Below are 22,763 nucleotides of genomic sequence, written 5' to 3' on the forward strand. Positions count from 1 at the left end.
TTGGCCGTGAGCAGGAATCGAACTACTACGCTACCGCTCCCGTACACACACTCGTACACACACACAGACACACACAGACATACACACAGACAAAGACAAAGATCCCCCGTATAGCCTGAACAGACTGTAGGGGCAAGTGCTGTTAGCGAGCACCTATGAAGGCCGGAACGGTACACGAGGGGGTGGGTGGCCAGCACCACGCCTGACCGCCTTTGTCTCCCTAGTGGCGATGTTTACACACCGCACCAGGTACTCATTTAAGGCTGAGTCGACCTAGGGGAGGCCCAGGACCGGTTCAGATAATCGTCACTGGTGTTAGCCGTGAGCGGGAATCGAACCCGGGTCGCCAGGTTCATAGCGCAGCGCGCTAACCGCTACACTACCGCTCCCCACCCACACACAGACACACACTCGTACACACACCGACACACACAGACATACACACAGACACACACCCGTACACACACACACAGACATACACACAGACACAGACACACACTCGTACACACACACACAGACATACACACAGACACAGACACACACTCGTACACAGACATACACACAGACACAGACACACACTCGTACACACACACAGACATACACACAGACACAGACACACACTCGTACACACACACACACAGACATACACACAGACACAGACACACACTCGTACACACACACACAGACATACACACACACACATACACAGACATACACACAGACACACACTCGTACACACACCGACACACACAGACATACACACAGACACACACCCGTACACGCACACACAGAGATCCCCCCCACTCTATATTCTTTATAGCAGTCGCCAAAAACTCTAAAACGCGTGACGTCGATTCTAAATGTGGGAGGGAAAAAGCGGAGGACCCGGAAGAAAAATCCACGCGACCACGGGGAAAGAGAGAGACACGCAAACTCCAAATATACAGCAGCAGGCGTCAGGGTCGGGATCAAACCCACGACCTCCTGCATACCAGGCGAGGGAGTTAACATCTCCTAGCCACCGTGATGATGACGATGATGAGAGAGAGACACCGAAACTCCAAATAAACATCAGCAGGCATCGTCTGGGTCAGGATCAAACCCACGACCTCCTGTACACCAGGTGAGGGATTTATCATCTCCTAGTCACCGTGATGATGATGATGAGAGACACCGAAACTCCAAATAAACAGCAGCAGACATCGTCAGGGTCGGGATCAAACCCACTCACTTCCTGCACATACCAGGCGAGGTAGTTAACATCTCCTAGCCACCGTGATGATGATGATGAGAGACACCGAAACTCCAAATAAACAGCAGCAGACATCGTCAGGGTCGGGATCAAACCCACTCACTTCCTGCACATACCAGGCGAGGTAGTCAACATGGGGGCGGGTGGTGGTGGTGGGCACACCCAAAACCGGTAGCGTATTTGATATTCACACGCCAGCCACGTTTAAGTTCAAGTTCATGTATTAGGTATAGCCCTATGAGCCATTCAGCTCTTGAATCGGGTGCAACGGCAACAAACAAAAAACAAAAACATGAACAAAAAACATCTTAAAATGACTCTGTGACTAAGTGCAAACAGAAAATCCAAGAAAAGACAGCAAAATATTGCAGAAAAAAACACCATACACCAACGCTGTGTGCAAAAATCCCAGTGGGCTGCAAAGTCAAACAACAACAACTACAAGACAACTTAGATTAAGGCCATCAGTCTAACCCTGTACTACAACAAACAAACATGGCTAAACCAATACACTTTTCGAAATCACCAAAATAAAGCCATGAAAGCAATGAAAAAGCAATCATAGGAACTGTGACGGAATTTTCACAATAAATGGCATAAACAACATGTACTACCAAAACCCTGCAGCCATAGACGTGGCCAGGAGTAGAAACTCGGGGTGCTCTCCTCGCGCCAGGGCGGGCTGGGCGGGCTGGGCGGGGCGCTCGACGCGCCCGCAAAGCAACCGGCCCCTCGGCTAAGGGGCTGGGGTCCTTGCCGCGTGCGGTCGCGTGACAAAATGCACGGCGATTATTAAACAACGCTCAGTCCCACTTTGTCCGCGGAATGAATTTTTTGTTCTTCTCTTCCTGAAGATGCACAAATCACAGAAGACGATAAAAAGGCTCCCACCGCAGGCCAGAGGTCGCAAACGGGTTTTGATTCCTTACCCGTACCCGGCCGCACCAGGGTCGCAAACGGGTACCCGTACCCGATACCCGGCCGGGTACGGGTATCGGGTAGGGTATGGGTATCGGGTACGGGTACGAGTACCCGATTGCGACCTCTGGGATGAAGCCATGTTGCAGGCGCGGGTGGGTTGATTCTAGGAACTTGAATTGTGAGAAGAGACAAGACGTTGGGAAATGAGTGACAAACGGTTACTCACCAGTGACTCACGGCCTACCCGTACCCGTACCCAGCCGCACCAGGGTCGCAAACGGGTACCCGGCCAGGTACGGTTAGCCGGGTATCGGGTACCCGGTTGCGACCTCTGCCGCAGGCTGTCGCGTGCAAGGCGCTGTCGGCGAGCGCCTATTAAGGCCGGCGCGGCGCGCTCAGAGGGCCTCTCCGAGGGCCTCTCCGAGTGCGGGCTGTGGTGCACCAGGGCCTGGATCATTTCTGTCTCCCCGGCACTGATGTTCAAGAACATGGCACAATTGTGGCCACGGCATCCAAACGGCGGACCGTTTCGTAAGCCCGCAGGAGACACTAGAGACACGCCAGATACTGCCGGAGATACACGAGAGGTAAGACGACGCAGCAGTGCGGGACTGCGGCCACGCAACGCAAACCATGGACCGCGCAAGTAAAACCCACTGTGCTCTCCGCTCTTTCAACGGTGGAACCAGCAAAACACATTCCTCCTGGGAGCTGGTAGGAACGTTGGGTTGCTCGGTCAATGGCCAGGGTCAACGGCGGCGTGGTGTATTCCACAAATATGCCCGACTGTGAGGGCGGGCACAAGCCGGCATGAGTAGGTTAAACGTTGAGTTTTATAAGGGCACCACGGGGTGACCAGCCCCTCCGCACCCAGCCCCACCCCCCACCCAGCCCCACCCCTCCCCACCCAGCCCCTCCCCATCCTCCCCACCCAGCCCCTCCCCACCCTCCCCACCCAGCCCCTCTCATTATTATTATTTTTTACCTACGTGACTTTACCGAAAAAAACCTCAGAGTATGAATCCTTGCAGTCGCGAAAGCTTCTAATCTAGAATCACAGCCAGCATTTCCTCCTGATGCCCCCCTCCCTGCCACTGCCACTGACACGGTCAGCCGCGTTTTCATGAATCGAAGCCAGGGGTGGGTGGGGTGGGGAGGTCCAGGCAATGTCAATTCTTCGTTTGTTTAAACAAATGTTAAACGCGGAACCTTTTTTGCCAGTTGTTAAAAGTATGAAAAACAAGAACAGCTGTTTTACCCTTTGCTGGCAAACAAAAAACAGGGGTTGCGTGTTGAGACGTTCAAACACCAAATAGGGCGACAGCTTTAGCGGGGAGTCAAGGACTGCATTAAGGGGCCGTCCATAAATGACGTCACACGATTTTGGACGATTTTTTACCCCCCCCCCCCTCGTCACACGGCGTCACAAAAAGTCAGACCCCCCCCCTCAACTATGACGTCACAAAGCTCTGCGCCCCCCCCCCCCCAACCATATTTCCATTTTGAAAATAAAACATGCTTCAAATCGCTTTAAACTATTGTAATTGTAGTGCGTATTTAATGTGGCGCTGCACTCTGATGTTGTAGGAGAAAACATTTATTAAAAAGTCTATTTAATTAAGTAGAACGTGTTGTCTATATTTATTTAAAGTTGCGCATTTTGATGTGACGTCACATTTCTCAAACACCCCCCCCCCCCTCGTCACACATCGTCACAAATGTCTGACCCCGCCCCCCCCCTAGGTGCGTGACGTCATTTATGGACGGCCCCTATCCACACGTGGTACTTAGTGGTGAACATGCAAAGAAACTCTGCTCATTGACAGAAGGCTGTGCCTGGTGTAGGCCAATCAGTTTCAAAGCCAATGCCCCATATATTAGAACGTTTTTTGTTGTTGCATATGTAGTGGTGATAACTACTCGCTGTTCGCAAGTTGCGAGAGAGCGGATCGTGAACAAGGTTTTCCCGCTCAATCAAACGGTCAGGGTCAAATGGGGGTGAGGTAGGATCCAAACGCCAGATTGGGAAGGACCAATCGGAGGGTTCCACAAGGTGGCCGGGGATTGGACAACCTGGCCACGAACCGGTATAAAAGCCAGAGCGCTGAGAGGCTCTTGGGGGAGTTCTGCTACACGAAGACCCAAGTCGGCCGAAGACATCTAGGACCCTGGACCAAGCCCTCCAGCCCTTGTCAGGGCTAGGGCTCAGAGTAACCAGTGGTCGGGGAGAGATCCCCTAGGTCCAGCCAGAGGACGCTGGGAGAGCAGGGAGATTAGACAGCCTGCAAGGTCCGGAGGCTTGTACCTTCTGAGGGTAACGGGTGAGGGGACCATATACCCCCTTAGTGTGATAGGGACTGTGTGTTAAGACAATAAACAGTGTGTGCCATAAAGAATTTCGATTTAAAGCTTTCATGACTGCAGGGATTCATCTTCTTGGTTCTTTCGGTAAAGTCACGTAGAATGGAAATAATAAAATAAAACATAATAAAATACAATTCTCACGACGTTTCGGCCACAACGCAAGCAGCCGTCCTCAGGTGGAGAACAGGTCTGTCGAGAAGACAGCGTCTGAATTCAGGCTGCTTGCGTTGTGGCCGAAACGTCGTGATAATTATTTTATTATGTTTTATTTTATTATTTCCATTCTACGTGACTTTACCGAAAGAACCAAGAAGATGAAACCACTTTGCGAGAGAAGCCACGCGTCTGCATTGACCACATTACACGTGTGGTGAGAACACGCAAAAACAAAGCCATGCTCTGGCAGTTGACGCGTTCTCGATCACTTGCAAAAGCTATCGATTTGGTCGTTCGAACATCTAAACACACCTCCTGTGTTTGATTGCCAGAACGGGCTGAAACACCTTTTCTCTTACTCTATGATTCTTTCGGCAAAGTAACATTATGTATAAAATAAAATAAAACCGTCTGTTAAAAGCTCTTTTAAACACAGTTTTATTTTGTGACTTTACCGAAAGAATCAAAGAGTATGAATCGTTGCAGTCACGAAAACTTCAGATCTAGATCGAACCACCCCTACGGGCAGGGTTTCCCACACTTCTGTTAGAGCTTTTAACAGACAGTTTTATCTAATTTTCTACCCACGTGACTTCACCGAAAGAATCAAAGAGTACGAATCGTTGCAGTCACGAAAACTTCAGATCTAGATCGAACCACCTCTTAGGGGAGGGGTTCCCACACTTCTGTTAGAGCTTTTAACAGACCGTTTTTTGAACACGTAGGCTTTCGCGACCAATATAATTCATAATATAGGTTTTTGGGTCAAATCGCGTTATTTATAAATGTGTTGTAACCCTCCACCACCCGACACGGCCAATCAGCAAAAAATGTGTCACGTTTTTCAAAGGACAAAATAATTCACTTCTTTAGCCCACCGGCTGTGCTGAAGAGAGAATCAACAGCATTTAAAATTTTGAGTAGTACGACGTTTCGCTGATAGTTACAATCAGCTTCATCGGGGCAAAAAATGGTGAAGCTCTCCTGTTGCTTCCGGTCTTAAATAGAGCAGCAGCATCAGGGTGACGTCATCGTTTAATTCAATTCAATCTGGTGCAGTGATTCGATGCAAAGACCGTTTGTCTTGTTTTTAAATCCTTTATATTAAGTTCGCTTGCTTGCTTACGACCGTGCAAATCTTTCGGTCGTTTTTTAACCCACTTCCGGTGATCCAATCGAGCTGACATTTTTGCACACAGACTCGTTGTGCGTGACAATTTATTTTCGTGAAAAAAAATTTCCTAAATTTTCCACTTTAGGAAAAAAAAAATTTCCATTTAATTTAAAATACCAATGTGATAAAAATGAAACTCTTACTCAAGAAAAACAGAAATGAATAATAAAATAAAACCGATGCCACGCATATAAATGAATTATAGTGAAAAACTTTGTTTTAACGGGTTAATTTTTTTTGTCGTGCACGACAACGCACGCACGCCGAAACTTCTTCCGAAACCGCACGTAGCCGCCGTTGTACTGCACTTCTACGCTTCCGCGCCTTCGCCAGGTCGGCGTTAACCGGCGGCGTTCAGAGAGGTTGTCATCCAGCAGTGGAGTGACAAAGGGGCTCCGTTGTGCGTGCCGTGCAGTGTCCGCGCGCGTGATGGTGGTGCACGGTTGGCGGGTAGGATGGCAGTCGGAGTTTAAGCTTTCTTCTGAAGGCTCTATTTAAGGCCTCGACACAGAGGCGTGATTTCTCTGTGTGCCTATGTTTGTGCTCTCTCTATGTATCTCTGTGATATCTGTATCTGCATATATGTCTGTCTATATGTCTCTGGTTCTGTGTTTTATCTCTCTCTCAAATTTAGCATTCTCAGGAAGAACGTAATTAACCAGGTTGGGTGTTGACTGTTATGTTATCCGACTCTCTGTTGTATTACATTACATTTCTAAGTCTACTAGATTTGTGTTTCTATTTAATTTATACCTGATGAAGATTGCTTGTGTTGCAATCGAAACGTCGTATGCTAGTATTTAATTTAATTTATTATTTTATCTTTATACGCGACTTTACCGAAAGAACCAAAGAATAATTCCTGCAGTCACGAAAGCTCCAAATTAAGTTTGTGTATGTTGAACTATGTTCGCAGCGTACGTAGGCAACCGTCATAATCGGAGGTCCGGGGGAAGGACGCAAAAAGGAGTTCTAAAGAAATGAGTTTCAAATCCATGCGATTTTAAAGTTGCATAGCTCCGGTAGCATCCTAATATCAGACGGCCGCATCGTCAAAATCACCACCCCCACCATCAACGTCAACGTCCCCCACTTCCTCACCATGCAGCTACCTCCTCAACATGACCACCATCAAAAACATCGTCACCACCATCACGTCTGTGCGTGTGTGTGTACGTTGAACTTCTTTCGCACCGTACGTAGCCGAACGTGCCCATCGACAACAAGCTAAACACGAAAAGGCAGCTCCAATGAATCGAGTGAGTTTTCAATCTCGACGATTTTAAAAGTTTGCACGGCTCCGGCGGTTTCCTAACATCGTCAAGAAGAGCGTTCCAGACGGCCGCGAGAAACTCGTCTGAAAGCGCCGAGCGACGGATGCGGTGACCGCCGCTTTTTCTCCACGATTAGCCAAAATCCGCTGCGGCTGCTTCTGCTGCGAGGATGACCGGAGGTTTTTGCGCGATTGATTTATGCTCAGTAGTAGGTTTTTACCCTTTTAAACTGGTACAAAACTGACACCTTTATTCAAGGCATCATGTTTGCATTAACCACAACACAAGTAGTCAAAAAAGCTAACAAAAAGAAGCAACTCTGATAATGATAATAATATGCACTGTCCTTGAAGTTGATTGGTCCACACCCGAGATGGCTTTCTTTAGAGCCTAGTCCCCATTGGTGTTGGACCAGATGACACCAGAAGGCGTACAACTCAAACACAGTGCAATATCAGAGTCTTGAGAGCTCGGGGTGAGCATTTACACTATGAGACCTCCTTTACCAGTGGCAAAATATAGAAGTAGGTTTTTACGCTTTTAAACTGGTACAAAACTGACACCTTTATTCAAGGCATCATGTTTGCATTAACCACAACCGATGCTTCACCAGTACCGCACCGCACCACGCACACACTCTCTGTGTCAAGTTTGTACGTTCTCTCCCTCCCCCCCATCCTGTTCTGCACGGATCGCCCTCTGGGTTCTCAGAAGAAACAAATGAACCCGTAAAAACAAAGTTTTTCACTATAAATCCTTTATATGCGTGTTCAATGGGCCACAACCCAGCCCACATTGGTCTTTGAAACGGGCGGCTAGAGTCCTCTCGTCCTCTGGCTTGAGATGGCTGCCACCTATGGGTCAGATGATTGCCAGCCACCATTAAGCAATTGGTAATTAAATATAAAATAAAATTCCCTAAAAAGTGGAAAATTTTGGAATAAAATTTTTCACGAAAATACATTGTCACGCACAACGAGTCTGTGTGCAAAATGTCAGCTCGATTTGATCACGGGAAGTGGGTTAAAAAACGACTGAAAGATTTGCTCGGTCGTAAGCAAGCAAGCGAACTTAATATAAAGGATTTAAAAAAGAACAGCCCCTTCATACAATGTAAATGGTATTGGCCAAAACACACACCACCCTCCCTTCCCGCCCCCCCACAGTGCTGAGAAATTACCAGCGACTTGACACAACTGGGATTACCGCTCTGCTGACGCAAGGTTACTGGGACTCTGTGAGGCTTTCCTGGGCAAACAAGCTCAAAACAAGCTCAAATCAAGCTTAAGGGGCCTCGGACACGGTGGCTAGGAGATGTTATCGCCCTCGCCTGGTAAACAGGAGGTGTCGTGGGTTCGATCCCGACCCTGACGATGCCTGCTGTTGTATATTTAGAGTTTGCGGTGTTTCTCTCATCATCATCACCATCACAGTTGCGAGATGTTGAATACCTCGCCTGGTATACAGGAGGTCGTGGGTTCGATCCTGACCCTGACGATGCCTGCTGTTGTATATTTGGAGTTTGAGCGTCTCTCTCTCATCATCATCACCATCACGGTGGCTAGGAGATGTTAACTACCTCGCCTGGTGTACAGGAGGTCGTGGGTTCGATCCCTACCCTGACGATGCCTGCTGCTGTATATTTGGAGTTTGCGGTGTGTCTCTCTCTCATCATCATCACGGTGGCTATGAGATGTTAACTACCTCGCCTGGTATACAGGAGGTCGTGGGTTCGATCCTGACCCTGACGATGCCTGCTCCTGTATATTTGGAGTTTGAGTGTCTCTCTCTCATCATCATCACGGTGGCTAGAAGATGTTAACTCCCTCGCCTGGTATACAGGAGGTCGTGGGTTCGATCCCGACCCTGACGATGCCTGCTGCTGTATATTTAGAGTTGGTGGTGTTTCTCATCATCATCATCATCATCACAGTTGCGAGATGTTAACTACCTCGCCTGGTGTACAGGAGGTCGTGGGTTCGATCCCGACCCTGACGATGCCTGCTGCTGTATATTGGAGTTTGCGTGTCTCTCTCTCATCATCATCACGGTGGCTATGAGATGTTAACTACCTCGCCTGGTATACGGGAGGTGTCGTCGGTTCGATCCCGACCCTGACGATGCCTGCTGTTGTATATTTGCAGTTTGAGTGTCTCTCTCTCATCATCACGGTGGCTATGAGATGTTAACTACCTCGCCTGGTGTACAGGAGGTGTCGTCGGTTCGATCCCGACCCTGACGATGCCTGCTGTTGTATATTTGCAGTTTGAGTGTCTCTCTCTCTCATCATCACGGTGGCTAGGAGATGTAAACTACCTCGCCTGGTGTACAGGAGGTCGTGGGTTCTATCCCGACCCTGACGACGCCTGCTGTATATTTAGAGTTTGAGTGTCTCTCTCTCATCATCATCACGGTGGCTAGGAGATGTTAACTACCTCGCCTGGTGTACAGGAGGTCGTGGGTTCGATCCCGACCCTGATGATGCCTGCTGTTGTATATTTGGAGTTGGTGGTGTTTCTCTCTCACAATCATCATCACGGTGGCTAGGAGATGTTAACTACCTCGCCTGGTATACGGGAGGTGTCGTCGGTTCGATCCCGACCCTGACGATGCCTGCTGTTGTATATTTGCAGTTTGAGTGTCTCTCTCTCATCATCACGGTGGCTATGAGATGTTAACTACCTCGCCTGGTGTACAGGAGGTGTCGTCGGTTCGATCCCGACCCTGACGATGCCTGCTGTTGTATATTTGCAGTTTGAGTGTCTCTCTCTCTCATCATCACGGTGGCTAGGAGATGTAAACTACCTCGCCTGGTGTACAGGAGGTCGTGGGTTCTATCCCGACCCTGACGACGCCTGCTGTATATTTAGAGTTTGAGTGTCTCTCTCTCATCATCATCACGGTGGCTAGGAGATGTTAACTACCTCGCCTGGTGTACAGGAGGTCGTGGGTTCGATCCCGACCCTGATGATGCCTGCTGTTGTATATTTGGAGTTGGTGGTGTTTCTCTCTCATAATCATCATCACGGTGGCTAGGAGATGTTAACTACCTCGCCTGGTAAACAGGAGGTGTCGTGGGTTCGATCCCGACCCTGACGATGCCTGCTGCTGTATATTTGCAGTTGGTGGTGTTTCTCTATCATCATCACCATCACAGTTGCGAGATGTTAACTACCTCGCCTGGTGTACAGGAGGTCGTGGGTTTGATCCCGACCCTGACGATGCCTGCTGCTGTATATTTGCAGTTTGCGTGTCTCTCATCATCATCATCACGGTGGCTAGGAGATGTTAACTACCTCGCCTGGTATACAGGAAGTGTCGTGGGTTCGATCCCGACCCTGACGATGCCTGCTGTTCTATATTTGCAGTTTGCGTGTCTCTCTCTCATCATCATCACGGTGGCTAGGAGATGTTGACTACCTCGCCTGGTATACGGGAGGTGTCGTGGGTTCGATCCCGACCCTGACGATGCCTGCTGTTGTATATTTAGAGTTGGTGGTGTTTCTTTCATCATCATGACAGTTGCGAGATGTTAACTACCTCGCCTGGTATACGGGAGGTGTCGTGGGTTCGATCCCGACCCTGACGATGCCTGCTGTTGTATATTTAGAGTTGGTGGTGTTTCTTTCATCACCATCACGGTGGCTAGGAAATGTTAACTACCTCGCCTGGTGTGCAGGAGGTCGTGGGTTCGATCCTGACCCTGACGATGCCTGCTGCTGTATATTTGGAGTTTTCAGTGTTTCTCTCATCATCATCACCATCATCACAATGACGAGATGTTAACTACCTCGCCTGGGTTCGATCCTGATCCTGACGATGCCTGCTGTTGTATATTTAGAGTTTGCAGTGTTTCTCTCATCATCATCACCATCACAGTTGCGAGATGTTGACTACCTCGCCTGGTATGCAGGAGGTCGTGGGTTCGATCCTGACCCTGACGATGCCTGCTGCTGTATATTTGGAGTTTGCGGTGTCTCTCTCGTTCTCTCTCTCATTCTCTCACCGTGCTGGCGTGAATTTTTCCCCCGTGTTCTCCGGGTTTTCCCCCCCTCCCCATTTAGAAATCGGCGTGCGTTCACAGTATTCGGTTGCTATAGATTTCCACATGGTGATGAAGCCACCTCGTTCAGCCGTCACATGGCAAAGGTTGCTTCTGAAGAAGAGCTTTATGGCTCAATGCGTCTTAACCTGATCAAATAAAAAATTAACCCGTAAAAACAAAGTTTTTCACTATAAATCCTTTATATGCGTGGCATCGGGGCGGCTAGAGTCCTCTCGTCCTCTGGCTTGAGATGGCTGCCACCTATGGGTCAGATGATTGTCTGCCAGCATTAACCAATTGGTAAATAAATATTGAATTGTTTTTCGCTAAACAGTGTAACATTTTGGATTTTTTTTTCACGAAAATTAATTGTCACGCACAACGAGTCTGTGTGCAAAATGTCAGCTCGATTGGATCACGGGAAGTGGGTTCAAAAACGACCGAAAAATTTGCACGGTCGTAAGCGCGCAAGCAAGCAAGCAAGTGAACTTAATATAAAGGATTTAAAAATGTTGTGGATTTGCTCTCCAACGCACCCGGTGTTGCTGTACTCGTAGCGAATTGGCCACGTTCTGTTTACGTGACAAACCTCAACAATTGGCTGCGTCGGCTGGCGGCGGGTCTAACGACGCATTTATACTATGAGACCTCCTTTACCAATGGCAAAATATATTAGTAGGTTTTCACCCTTTAAACTGGTACAAAAACTGACACCTTTATACAACTTCTTGGTTCTTTCGGTAAAGTCACGTAGAATGGAAATAATAAAATAATAATAAAAAACATAATAAAATTATTTTAGAATGGTTTATTTTTATTATTTTATTATTTCGGTAAAGTCACGTAGAATGGAAATAATAAAATAATAAAAATAAAACCTAATAAAATGTTATTATAATAAAAATAAAACCTAATAAACTAATTTTATTATGTTTTATTTTTATTATTTTATTATTTCCCTTCTACGTGACTTTACCGAAAGAACCAAGAAGATGAATCCCTGCAGTTACGAAAGCTTTAAATCGACATTTTTACAAGGCATCATATCATGTTTGCAATAACCACAACAATAACCACCTCAATACTCTGATAGTGCGCTATTTTTGAGTTGTACGCCTTTTGGCGTCATCTGGTCCAACACCATGTGAGACTAGGCTCTAAGAAAAGCTGTCTCGGGTGTGGACCAATCAACTTCAAGGACAGTGCATATCATTATCATTATCATCATCAGAGTTGTTTATTTTTGTTTGCATTTTGACTGCTTGTCTTGTGCTTATTGCAAACATGATGCCTTGTATAAAGGTGTCAGTTTTTGTACCAGTTGAAAGGGTAAAAACCTATTACTATATTTCGCCACTGGTAAAGGAGATGTCTCATAGTATAAATGCTTACCCCGAGCTCTCAATACTCTGATAGTGCGCTGTTTTTTTAGTTGTACGCCTTTTGGCGTCATCTGGTCCAACACCAATGGAGACTAGGCTCTAAGAAAAGCTGTCTCGGGTGTGGACCAATCAACTTCAAGGGCAGTGCATATCATTATCATCATCACCATCAGACTTGTTTCTTTTTGTTTGCATTTTGACTGCTTGTGTTGTGGTTATTGCAAACATGATGCCTTGTGTAAAGGTGTCAGTTTTGTACATTATGGACTGTTGGGTTTGATTGACAGCACGGTGATGATGATGACGATGATGAAAACTTAATTTGGAGCTTTCATGACTGCAGGAATTTTTCTTTGGTTCTTTCGGTAAAGTCACGTATAAAGATAAAATAATAAATTAAATTTAATACCAGCATACGACGTTTCGATTGCAACACAAGCAATCGTCATCAGGTATAAATTAAATAGAAACGCAAATCTAGTATACTTAGAAATGTAATGTAATACAACAGAGAGTCGGATAACATAACAGTCAACACCTTACCTGGTTGATTACGTTCTTCCTGAGAATGCTACATTTGAGAGAGAGATAAAACACAGAACCAGAGACATATAGACAGACATATAAGCAGACAGATAGGAAGAACGTAATCAACCAGTTAGGGTCTACACCATGGGAACCTCATTTGCCAGTAAAAATATGATAATTGGTTTTTTTACCCTTCTATCTGGCAACAAAACTGACACCTTTTTACAAGGAGGCATGTTTACATAGACCACAATACCTGCAGTTATAATACAAACAAAAGACATAACTCTGATAATGTGCATCATCTGGTCCAACCCATGTGAGACTAGGCTCTAAGGAAAGCTGTCTCGGGTGTGGACCAATCAACTTCAAGGACAGTGCACATTATCAGAGTTATGTCTTTTGTTTGTATTATGACTGCAGGTATTGCGGTCTATGCAAACATGACTCCTTGTAAAAAGGTGTCAGTTTTGTTGTCAGATAGAAGGGTAAAAAAACAATTATCAACCAGTTAGGGTGTTGACTGTTATGTTATCCGACTCTCTGTTGTATTACATTACATTTCTAAGTTTACTAGATTTGTGTTTCTATTTAATTTATACCTGACGACGATTGCTTGTGTTGCAATCGAAACGTCGTATGCTAGTATTTAATTTATTATTTTATCTTTATACGTCACTTTACCGAAAGAACCAAAGAATGATGATGATGATGGAGTCAGTGGCACGCGCTAAAGGTCACCAGAGCCCCCCGCCCCCGCCCCCCCCGGCGATGGCCTTGCACAAAAAGTTCGGGCCGAGTCAACCTAGGGGAGAGACACTGCGGTACAGTACACCTGTGCTAGTGCCTATGACCACCGTTCTTTATTTAACGAGCTGACAACTCTGTTGAGAATCACACAGGGACCAACACCATTAATGGTGTACACTCCTGTACACGTATATACAAAGACAAAGATCCCCCGTATAGCCTGTAACAGACTGTAGGGGCAAGTGCTGTTAGCGAGCAGAACCTGTGAAGGCCGGCACGGCACACGAGGGAGGTGGGTGGCCAACACCACGCCCGACCGCCTTTGTCTCCCTAGTGGCGATGTTTACACACCGCACCAGGTACTCATTTAAGGCCGAGTCGACCTAGGGGAGGCCCAGGACCGGTTCAGATAATCGTCACTGGTGTTAGCCGTGAGCGGGAATCGAACCCGGGTCGCCAGGTTCATAGCGCAGCGTAGCGCTAACCGCTGCACCACCGCTCCCCACGTTCGCCACTAACTGGCGGCGACGTCACCACGGCGCCTGTGCCAGGCTAGGTTCCATGAGGCCACGTGGCGTGGAGAAGGAAGGCCTGCCGGCAGGAAGTCACGGAACACACCCAGCTGACTGACGGTGCACATCGCAACAAAGACAAAGATCCCCCGTGTAGCCTGTAACAGACTGTTGGGGCAAGTGCTGTTAGCGAGTAACAGCACCTGTGAAGGCCGGCACTGCGGCACACGAGGGGGTGGGTGGCCAGCACCACGCCCGGCCGCCTTTGTCTCCCCAGTGGCGATGTTTACTACACACCACACCGGACACTCCTTTGAGGCCGAGTCGACCTAGGGGAGGCCCAGGACCGGTTCAGATAATCGTCGCGGGTGTTGGTGGTAGTGAGCGGGAATCGAACTCGGGTCGCTGGGTTCGTATCGGCAGTGCGCTAACCGCTGCACCACCGCTCCCCACACATACCAACACACCTGTACACACTGTAACAAAGATCACCCGTATAGCCCGAACAGACTGTCGGGGCAAGTGCTGTTAACAAGTAGCACCTATGAAGGCCGGCACGGTGGCACACGAGGGGGTGGGAAAGCCAGCACCACGCCCGACCGCCTTTGTCTCCCTAGTGGCGATGTTCACTACACACCGCACCAGCTACTCATTTGAGCCAGAGTCATTTCACACACACACACCCACACCCTGCTGTACACTTACCACGTATCCACACGTATCCACACGCTCACCTGTACACACACACACTCACCTTGTACACGTGTACACGTATCCACACGCTCACCTGGACACACGCTCACCTGTACACACTCTCACCTGTACACACTCTCACCTGTACACACTCTCACCTGTACACACTCTCACCTGTACACACTCTCACCTGTACACACACTCATCTTGTACACGTGTACATGTATCCGCACGCTCACCTGTACACACGCTCACCTGTACACACAACGCTCACACGCTCACCTGTACACACACTCACCTGTACACACACACGCTCACCTGTACACACACACGCTCACCTGTACACACACACGCTCACCTGTACACACACGCTCACACGCTCACCTGTACACACACACACACTCACCTGTACACACACACACACTCACCTGTACACACAACACGCTCACCTGTACACACACACGCTCACCTGTACACACACACACTCACCTGTACACACACACGCTCACCTGTACACACACACGCTCACCTGTACACACACACACTCACCTGTACACACACACGCTCACCTGTACACACACACGCTCACCTGTACACACACATGCTCACCAGTACACACACCTGTACACGTGTACACGTATCCACACGCTCACCTGTACACACACGCTCACCTGTACACACACACCTGTACACGTGTACACGTATCCACACGCTCACCTGTACACACACGCTCACCTGTACACACACGCTCACCTGTACACGTGTACACGTATCCACACGCTCACCTGTAACACACACACGCTCACCTGTACACACACACGCTCAACTGTACACACACGCTCAACTGTACACACACACTCACCTGTACACGTGTACACGTATCCACACGCTCACCTGTACACACACGCTCACCTGTACACACACACGCTCAACTGTACACACACGCTCAACTGTACACACACACTCACCTGTACACGTGTACACGTATCCACACGCTCACCTGTACACACACATGCTCACCAGTACACACACCTGTACACGTGTACACACACACGCTCACCTGTACACACGCTCACCTTGTACACGTTCTCTCGTTCTCTCTCAGGCTCACACCCATTCACTTTGTTCCACGTCACCCACAGCTGAAGGTGGGGGGGGGGATAGTGGTGGGTAGGGGGGGGGTCACACCCTGGGATACACCCAACCTCACCATCCGCACAGACAAAGATCCCCCGTATAGCCTCCAGCCACACTGATGGGGCAAGTGCTGTCGGCGAGTCAGCGAGCACCTATGAAGGCCGGCACCGTGGCACACACGTGGGGGGGGTGGGGTGGCCAGAGACCACGCCCGACCGTCTTTGTATCTCCTCCCCCTCCCCCCTCACCCCCCCCCCGTGGCGACGTTTACTACGCACCGCTACACCAGGTACTCATTTGTGGCTGAGTCGACCTAGGGGAGGCCCAGGAACGGTTTTGCCGTTCCCCGCAATCACCATCATTCACCATCATCACCATCACCAATGACATCACAATCGCCAACACCACTACCAACCACATCACCAACACCATCACAATCACCATCACCAACCTACATCGCAATCACCATCATCAACACACACATCACAATCACCATCACACTAACGCCATCACCATCATCATCACACACATCGCAATCACGCCATCGCCATCACCATCATCATCACACACATCACAATCACACGAACCCCATCGCTATCACCATCACCAATGTCATCACTCATCCCCAACTATTAACAACAACCCTGATCCTAACCATGCAGCACGGACCCTACACACGGCTAATCAGATATAAAGCACCAACCCAAACCTCAACCAAAATCCCAACCCTAACACCACACACACATCCTCAATGCCAACCCTAAACCCTCCTAACCCTACCACCAACCCTACAACCCCAACCTCAACCATAATCCCAACCCTAACACCACACACACATCCTCAATGCCAACCCTAAACCCTAACCCTACCACCAACCCTACAACCCCAACCTCAACCATAATCCCAACCCTAACACCACACACACATCCTCAATGCCAACCCTAAACCCTAACCCTGCCACCAATCCTACAACTCAACCATAATCCCAACCCTAACACCACACACACACATCCTCAATGCCAACCCTAACCCTACCACCAACCCTACAACTCAACCATAATCCAAACCCTAACAACACACACACATCCTCAATGCCAACCCTAAACCCTAACCCTACCACCAACCCTACAACTCAACCATAATCCTAACCCTAACACCAACCCTACAAGCCAACCTCAACCATAATCCCAAACCCTAACACCACACACACACATCCTCAATCCCAACCCTAAACCCTCCTAACCCTACCACCAACCCTACAACTCAACCAAATCCCAACCCTAACACCACACACACACATCCTCAATGCCAACCCTAAACCCTAACCCTGCCACCAATCCTACAACTCAACCATAATCCCAACACTAACACCACACACACACAACCTCAATGCCAACCCTAAACCCTAACCCTATCACCAACCCTACAACTCAACCAAATCCCAACCCTAACACCACACACACAACCTCAATGCCGACCCTAAACCCTAACCCTACCACCAAGCCTACAACTCAACCATAATCCCACCCCTAACACCACACACACATCCCCAATTCCAACCCTAAATCCTAACCCTGCCACCAACCCTACAACTCAATCATAATCCTAACCCTAACACCACACACACATCCCCAATTCCAACCCTAAATCCTAACCCTACCACCAACCCTACGACCCAACCTCAACCATAATCCCAACCCTAACACCACACACACACAACCTCAATGCCAACCCTAAACCCTAACCCTGCCACCAACCCTACAACTCAACCATAATCCCAACCTTAACACCACACACACAACCTCAATGCCAACCCTAACCCCTAACCCTACCACCAACCCTACAACTCAATCATAATCCTAACCCTAACACCACACACACAACCTCAATTCCAACCCTAAATTCTAACCCTACCACCAACCCTACAACTCAACCATAATCCTAACCCTAACACCACACACACACCCCCAATGTCAACCCTAAACCCTAACCCTACCACCAACCCCACAACTCAACCATAATCCCAACCCTAACACCACACACACACATCCTCAATGCCAACCCTAAACCCTAACCCTACCACCAACCCTACGACCCAACCTCAACCATAATCCCAACCCTAACACCACACACATAACCTCAATACCAACCCTAAACCCTAACCCTGCCACCGACCTTACACCCCCAACCTCAACCATAATCCCAACCCTAACACCACACACATCCTAAATCCGAACCCTGTCACCAACCCTACAACCCCAACCTCAACCATTATCCCAACCCTAACACCACACACACATCCCCAATGCCAACCCTAAACCCTAACCCTACCACCAACCCTACAACTCAACCATACTCCCAACCCTAAAACCACACACACACATCCTCAATGCCAACCCTAAACCCTAACCATACCACCAACCCTACAACTCAACCATAATCCCAACCCTAACACCACACACACAACCTCAATGCCAACCCTAAATCCTAACCCTACCACCAACCCTACAACTCAACCATAATCCCAACCCTAACACCACACACACACAACCTCAATACCAACCCTAAACCCTAACCCTACCACCAACCCTACAACTCAACCATAATCCCAACCCTAACACCACACACACACCCTCAATGCCAACCCTAAACCCTAACCCTACCACCAACCCTACAACTCAACCATGATCCCAACCCTAACACCACACACACATCCTCAATGTCAACCCTAAACCCTAACCCTACCACCAATCCTACAACTCAACCATAATCCCAAACCTAACACCACACACACATCCTCAATGCCAACCCTAAACCCTAACCCTACCACCAACCCTATAACTCAACCATGATCCCAACCCTAACACCACACACACATCCTAAACCCTAACCCTACTACCAACCCTACAACCCCAACCTCAACCCTACCACGAATTCTAACCCGAACACTTAACCCTACACCCTAACCCCCACAACCTCGACAGTAACATAGCCCGCATCACAAATTCTGAGACAAAGACAAAGATGCCCCGTGTAGCCTTCAACAGATCGATGGGGCAAGTGCTGTTAGCGAGCACCTATGAAGGCCGGCACGGCACATGAAAGGGGGGGGGGGGGTGGATAGCACCACGCACGACTTTTTTCGCACCGTACGTAGCCAACCGTGCTAATCTGAGGTGTAACAAACGACACACAAAGGGCTGTTCTAAATAAATTAGTTTTCATTGTACTACACACACACACTACAACACACTCACTACCACACACTACACACACTCACTACCACACACTACACACACTACACACACACACTACACACACTCACTACCACACACTCACTACCACACACTACACACTCCACACACTACACACACACACTACACACACTCACTACCACACACTCACTACCACACACTACACACACTCACTACCACACACTACACACACACTACACACACTCACTACCACACACTACACACACTCACTACCACACACTACACACACTACACACACACACTACACACACTCACTACCACACACTCAATATACACTCACTACCACACACTACACACACTACACACACACACTACACACACTCACTACCACACACTACACACACTCACTACCACACACTACACACACTACACACACACACTACACACACTCACTACCACACACTACACACACTCACTACCACACACTACACACACTACACACACACACTACACACACTCACTACCACACACTCAATATACACTCACTACCACACACTACACACACTACACACACACACTACACACACTCACTACCACACACTACACACACTCACTACCACACACTACACACACTACACACACACACTACACACACTCACTACCACACACTACACACACTCACTACCACACACTACCAACACTACACACACACACTACACACACTCACTACCACACACTACACACACTCACTACCACACAATACACACACTACAACCACACTACACACCCCACCTCACTACCACACACTACACACACTCACTACCACACACTACACACACTACACACACACACTACACACACTCACTACCACACACTCAATATACACTCACTACCACACACTACACACACTACACACACTCACTACCACACACTACACACTCCACACACTACACACACACACTACACACACTCACTAACACACACTACACACTCCACACACTACACACACACACTACCACACTCACTACCACACACTACACACACTCACTACCACACACTACACACACTACACACACACACTACCACACACTACACACACTCACTACCACACACTACCAACACTACACACACTCACTACCACACACTACACACACTCACTACCACACACTACACACACTACACACACTCACTACCACACACTACACACACACACTACACACACTCACTACCACACACTCAATATACACTCACTACCACACACTACACACACTACACACACTCACTACCACACACTACACACACTACACACACACACTACACACACTCACTACCACACACTCAATATACACTCACTACCACACACTACACACACTCAATACACACACTCACTACCACACACTCAATACAAAGATCCCCTGTGAAAGCCGGCACGGCACACGAGGGGGTGGGTGGCCAGCACCACGCCCGGCCGCCTTTGTCTCCCAAGTGGTGAAACACACACGCATCACAACCAGGCTACCCATTTGAGGCTGAGTCGACCTAGGGAGGCTCAGGACCGTTTCAGATGCATCCACAGAAAATGCACAGACACCAACGCAACGGACAGAGACATGCACACATGCACACACGAACACATGTACACGTACACACACGTACACATGTACACACACGTACACATGTACACACACATGTACACACACGAACACACATGTACACACACGTATACATGTACACATACACACGTACACACACATGTACACACACGTATACATGTACACACGTACACACACGTACACACAAAGATGTATACACGTACACACACAGACACACACAGAGATAAACACACGTACACACACAGACACACACAGAGATAAACACACGTACACACACAGAGATAAACACACGTACACACAGAGATAAACACACCGGACATACACAGAGATAAAGACACCGGACACACACAGAGATAAACAAACGTAAACACGTAAACACACAGAGACATACACAGAGATAAACACACGTACACACACACGTACACACAAAGATAAACACACGTACACGTGTACACGTACACATGTACACACACACACACAGAGATAAACACACGTACACACGTAAACACACAGATACATACACAGAGATAAACACAGAGATAAACACACGTACACACACACAGAGAGAGACACACAGAGATAAACACACACAGCTACACACACACAGGTACACACGTACACACACAGAGACACACACACACAGAGACACACACACACGTACACACACAGAGACAGACACACAGAGATAAACACACACAGGTACACACACACACACACAGAGACACACACACACAGACACACAGAGACACACACACACAGACACACACACGTACACACACACACAGACACATACGTACAGAGACACACACAGAGACACACACACACAGACACACACACACGTACACACACAGAGACACACACACAGAGATAAACACACACAGGTACACACACACACACACACAGAGACACACACACACAGACACACAGAGACACACACACACAGACACACACGTACACACACACACAGACACATACGTACAGAGACACACACAGAGACACACACACACAGACACACACACGGACACAGAGAGAGCGAGAGAGCCTTGCCGGTGCACGCTACTCGTGTTCATTCATCCAACACACGCGGTGGCCATTTTACAAACATCCACCGACACACGTTGTTGTTGTTGTTGGTGGGTAGGGATGAATAGGATGGGGGGCTCTATCGATCTGGTGGTGGGTAGGGATGAATAGGGTGGGGGGGGGGGTCCATCGATCTGGTGGTGGGTAGGGATGAATAGGATGGGGGGCTCCATCGATCTGGTGGTGGGTAGGGATGAATAGGGTGGGGGGGGGGGGTCCATCGATCTGGTGGTGGGTAGGGTTGAATAGGGTGGGGGGGGGCTCTATCGATCTGGTGGTGGGTAGGGATGAATAGGATGGGGGGCTCCATTGATCTGGTGGTGGGTAGGGTTGAATAGGGTGGGGGGGGGCTCCATCGATCTGGTGGTGGGTAGGGATGAATAGGATGGGGGGCTCCATTGATCTGGTGGTGGGTAGGGTTGAATAGGGTGGGGGGGGGGGCTCCATCGATCTGGTGGTGGGTAGGGATGAATAGGATGGGGGGCTCCATCGATCTGGTGGTGGGTAGGGTTGAATAGGGTGGGGGGAGGCTCCATCGATCTGGTGGTGGGTAGGGTTGAATAGGGTGGGGGGGGGCTTAATCGATCTGGTGGTGGGTAGGGTTGAATAGGGTGGGTGGGGGGGGGGCTCCATCGATTTGGTGGTGGGTAGGGTTGAATAGGGT

General features: G+C 48.6%; 1 protein-coding gene across 3 annotated transcripts in view; it reads right to left on the reverse strand.

Annotated features, from left to right (window-relative positions):
* Nucleotides 1-22,763, reverse strand: part of LOC133359196 (ras-related protein Rab-3C-like) — a 45,053-nt gene that overhangs the window by 16,369 nt on the left and 5,921 nt on the right. The window contains exon 1 of one of the 3 annotated variants that reach the window (XM_061577620.1): nt 16,128-16,212. The exons of 1 other annotated variant lie outside the window; for it this stretch is intronic. In XM_061577620.1, the coding sequence (XP_061433604.1) occupies nt 16,128-16,168 (41 nt within the window). In that variant the 5' untranslated portion in view covers nt 16,169-16,212. Of the gene's footprint in view, nt 1-16,111; nt 16,213-22,763 lie in introns of those variants that run through there. One more of the 3 variants, XM_061577622.1, reaches the window with a different exon arrangement.

The sequence above is a fragment of the Lethenteron reissneri genome, chromosome 64 (assembly GCF_015708825.2).
Source record: "Lethenteron reissneri isolate LAM-NWPU_2019-01 chromosome 64, ASM1570882v1, whole genome shotgun sequence".
Lineage (NCBI taxonomy): Eukaryota > Metazoa > Chordata > Hyperoartia > Petromyzontiformes > Petromyzontidae > Lethenteron > Lethenteron reissneri.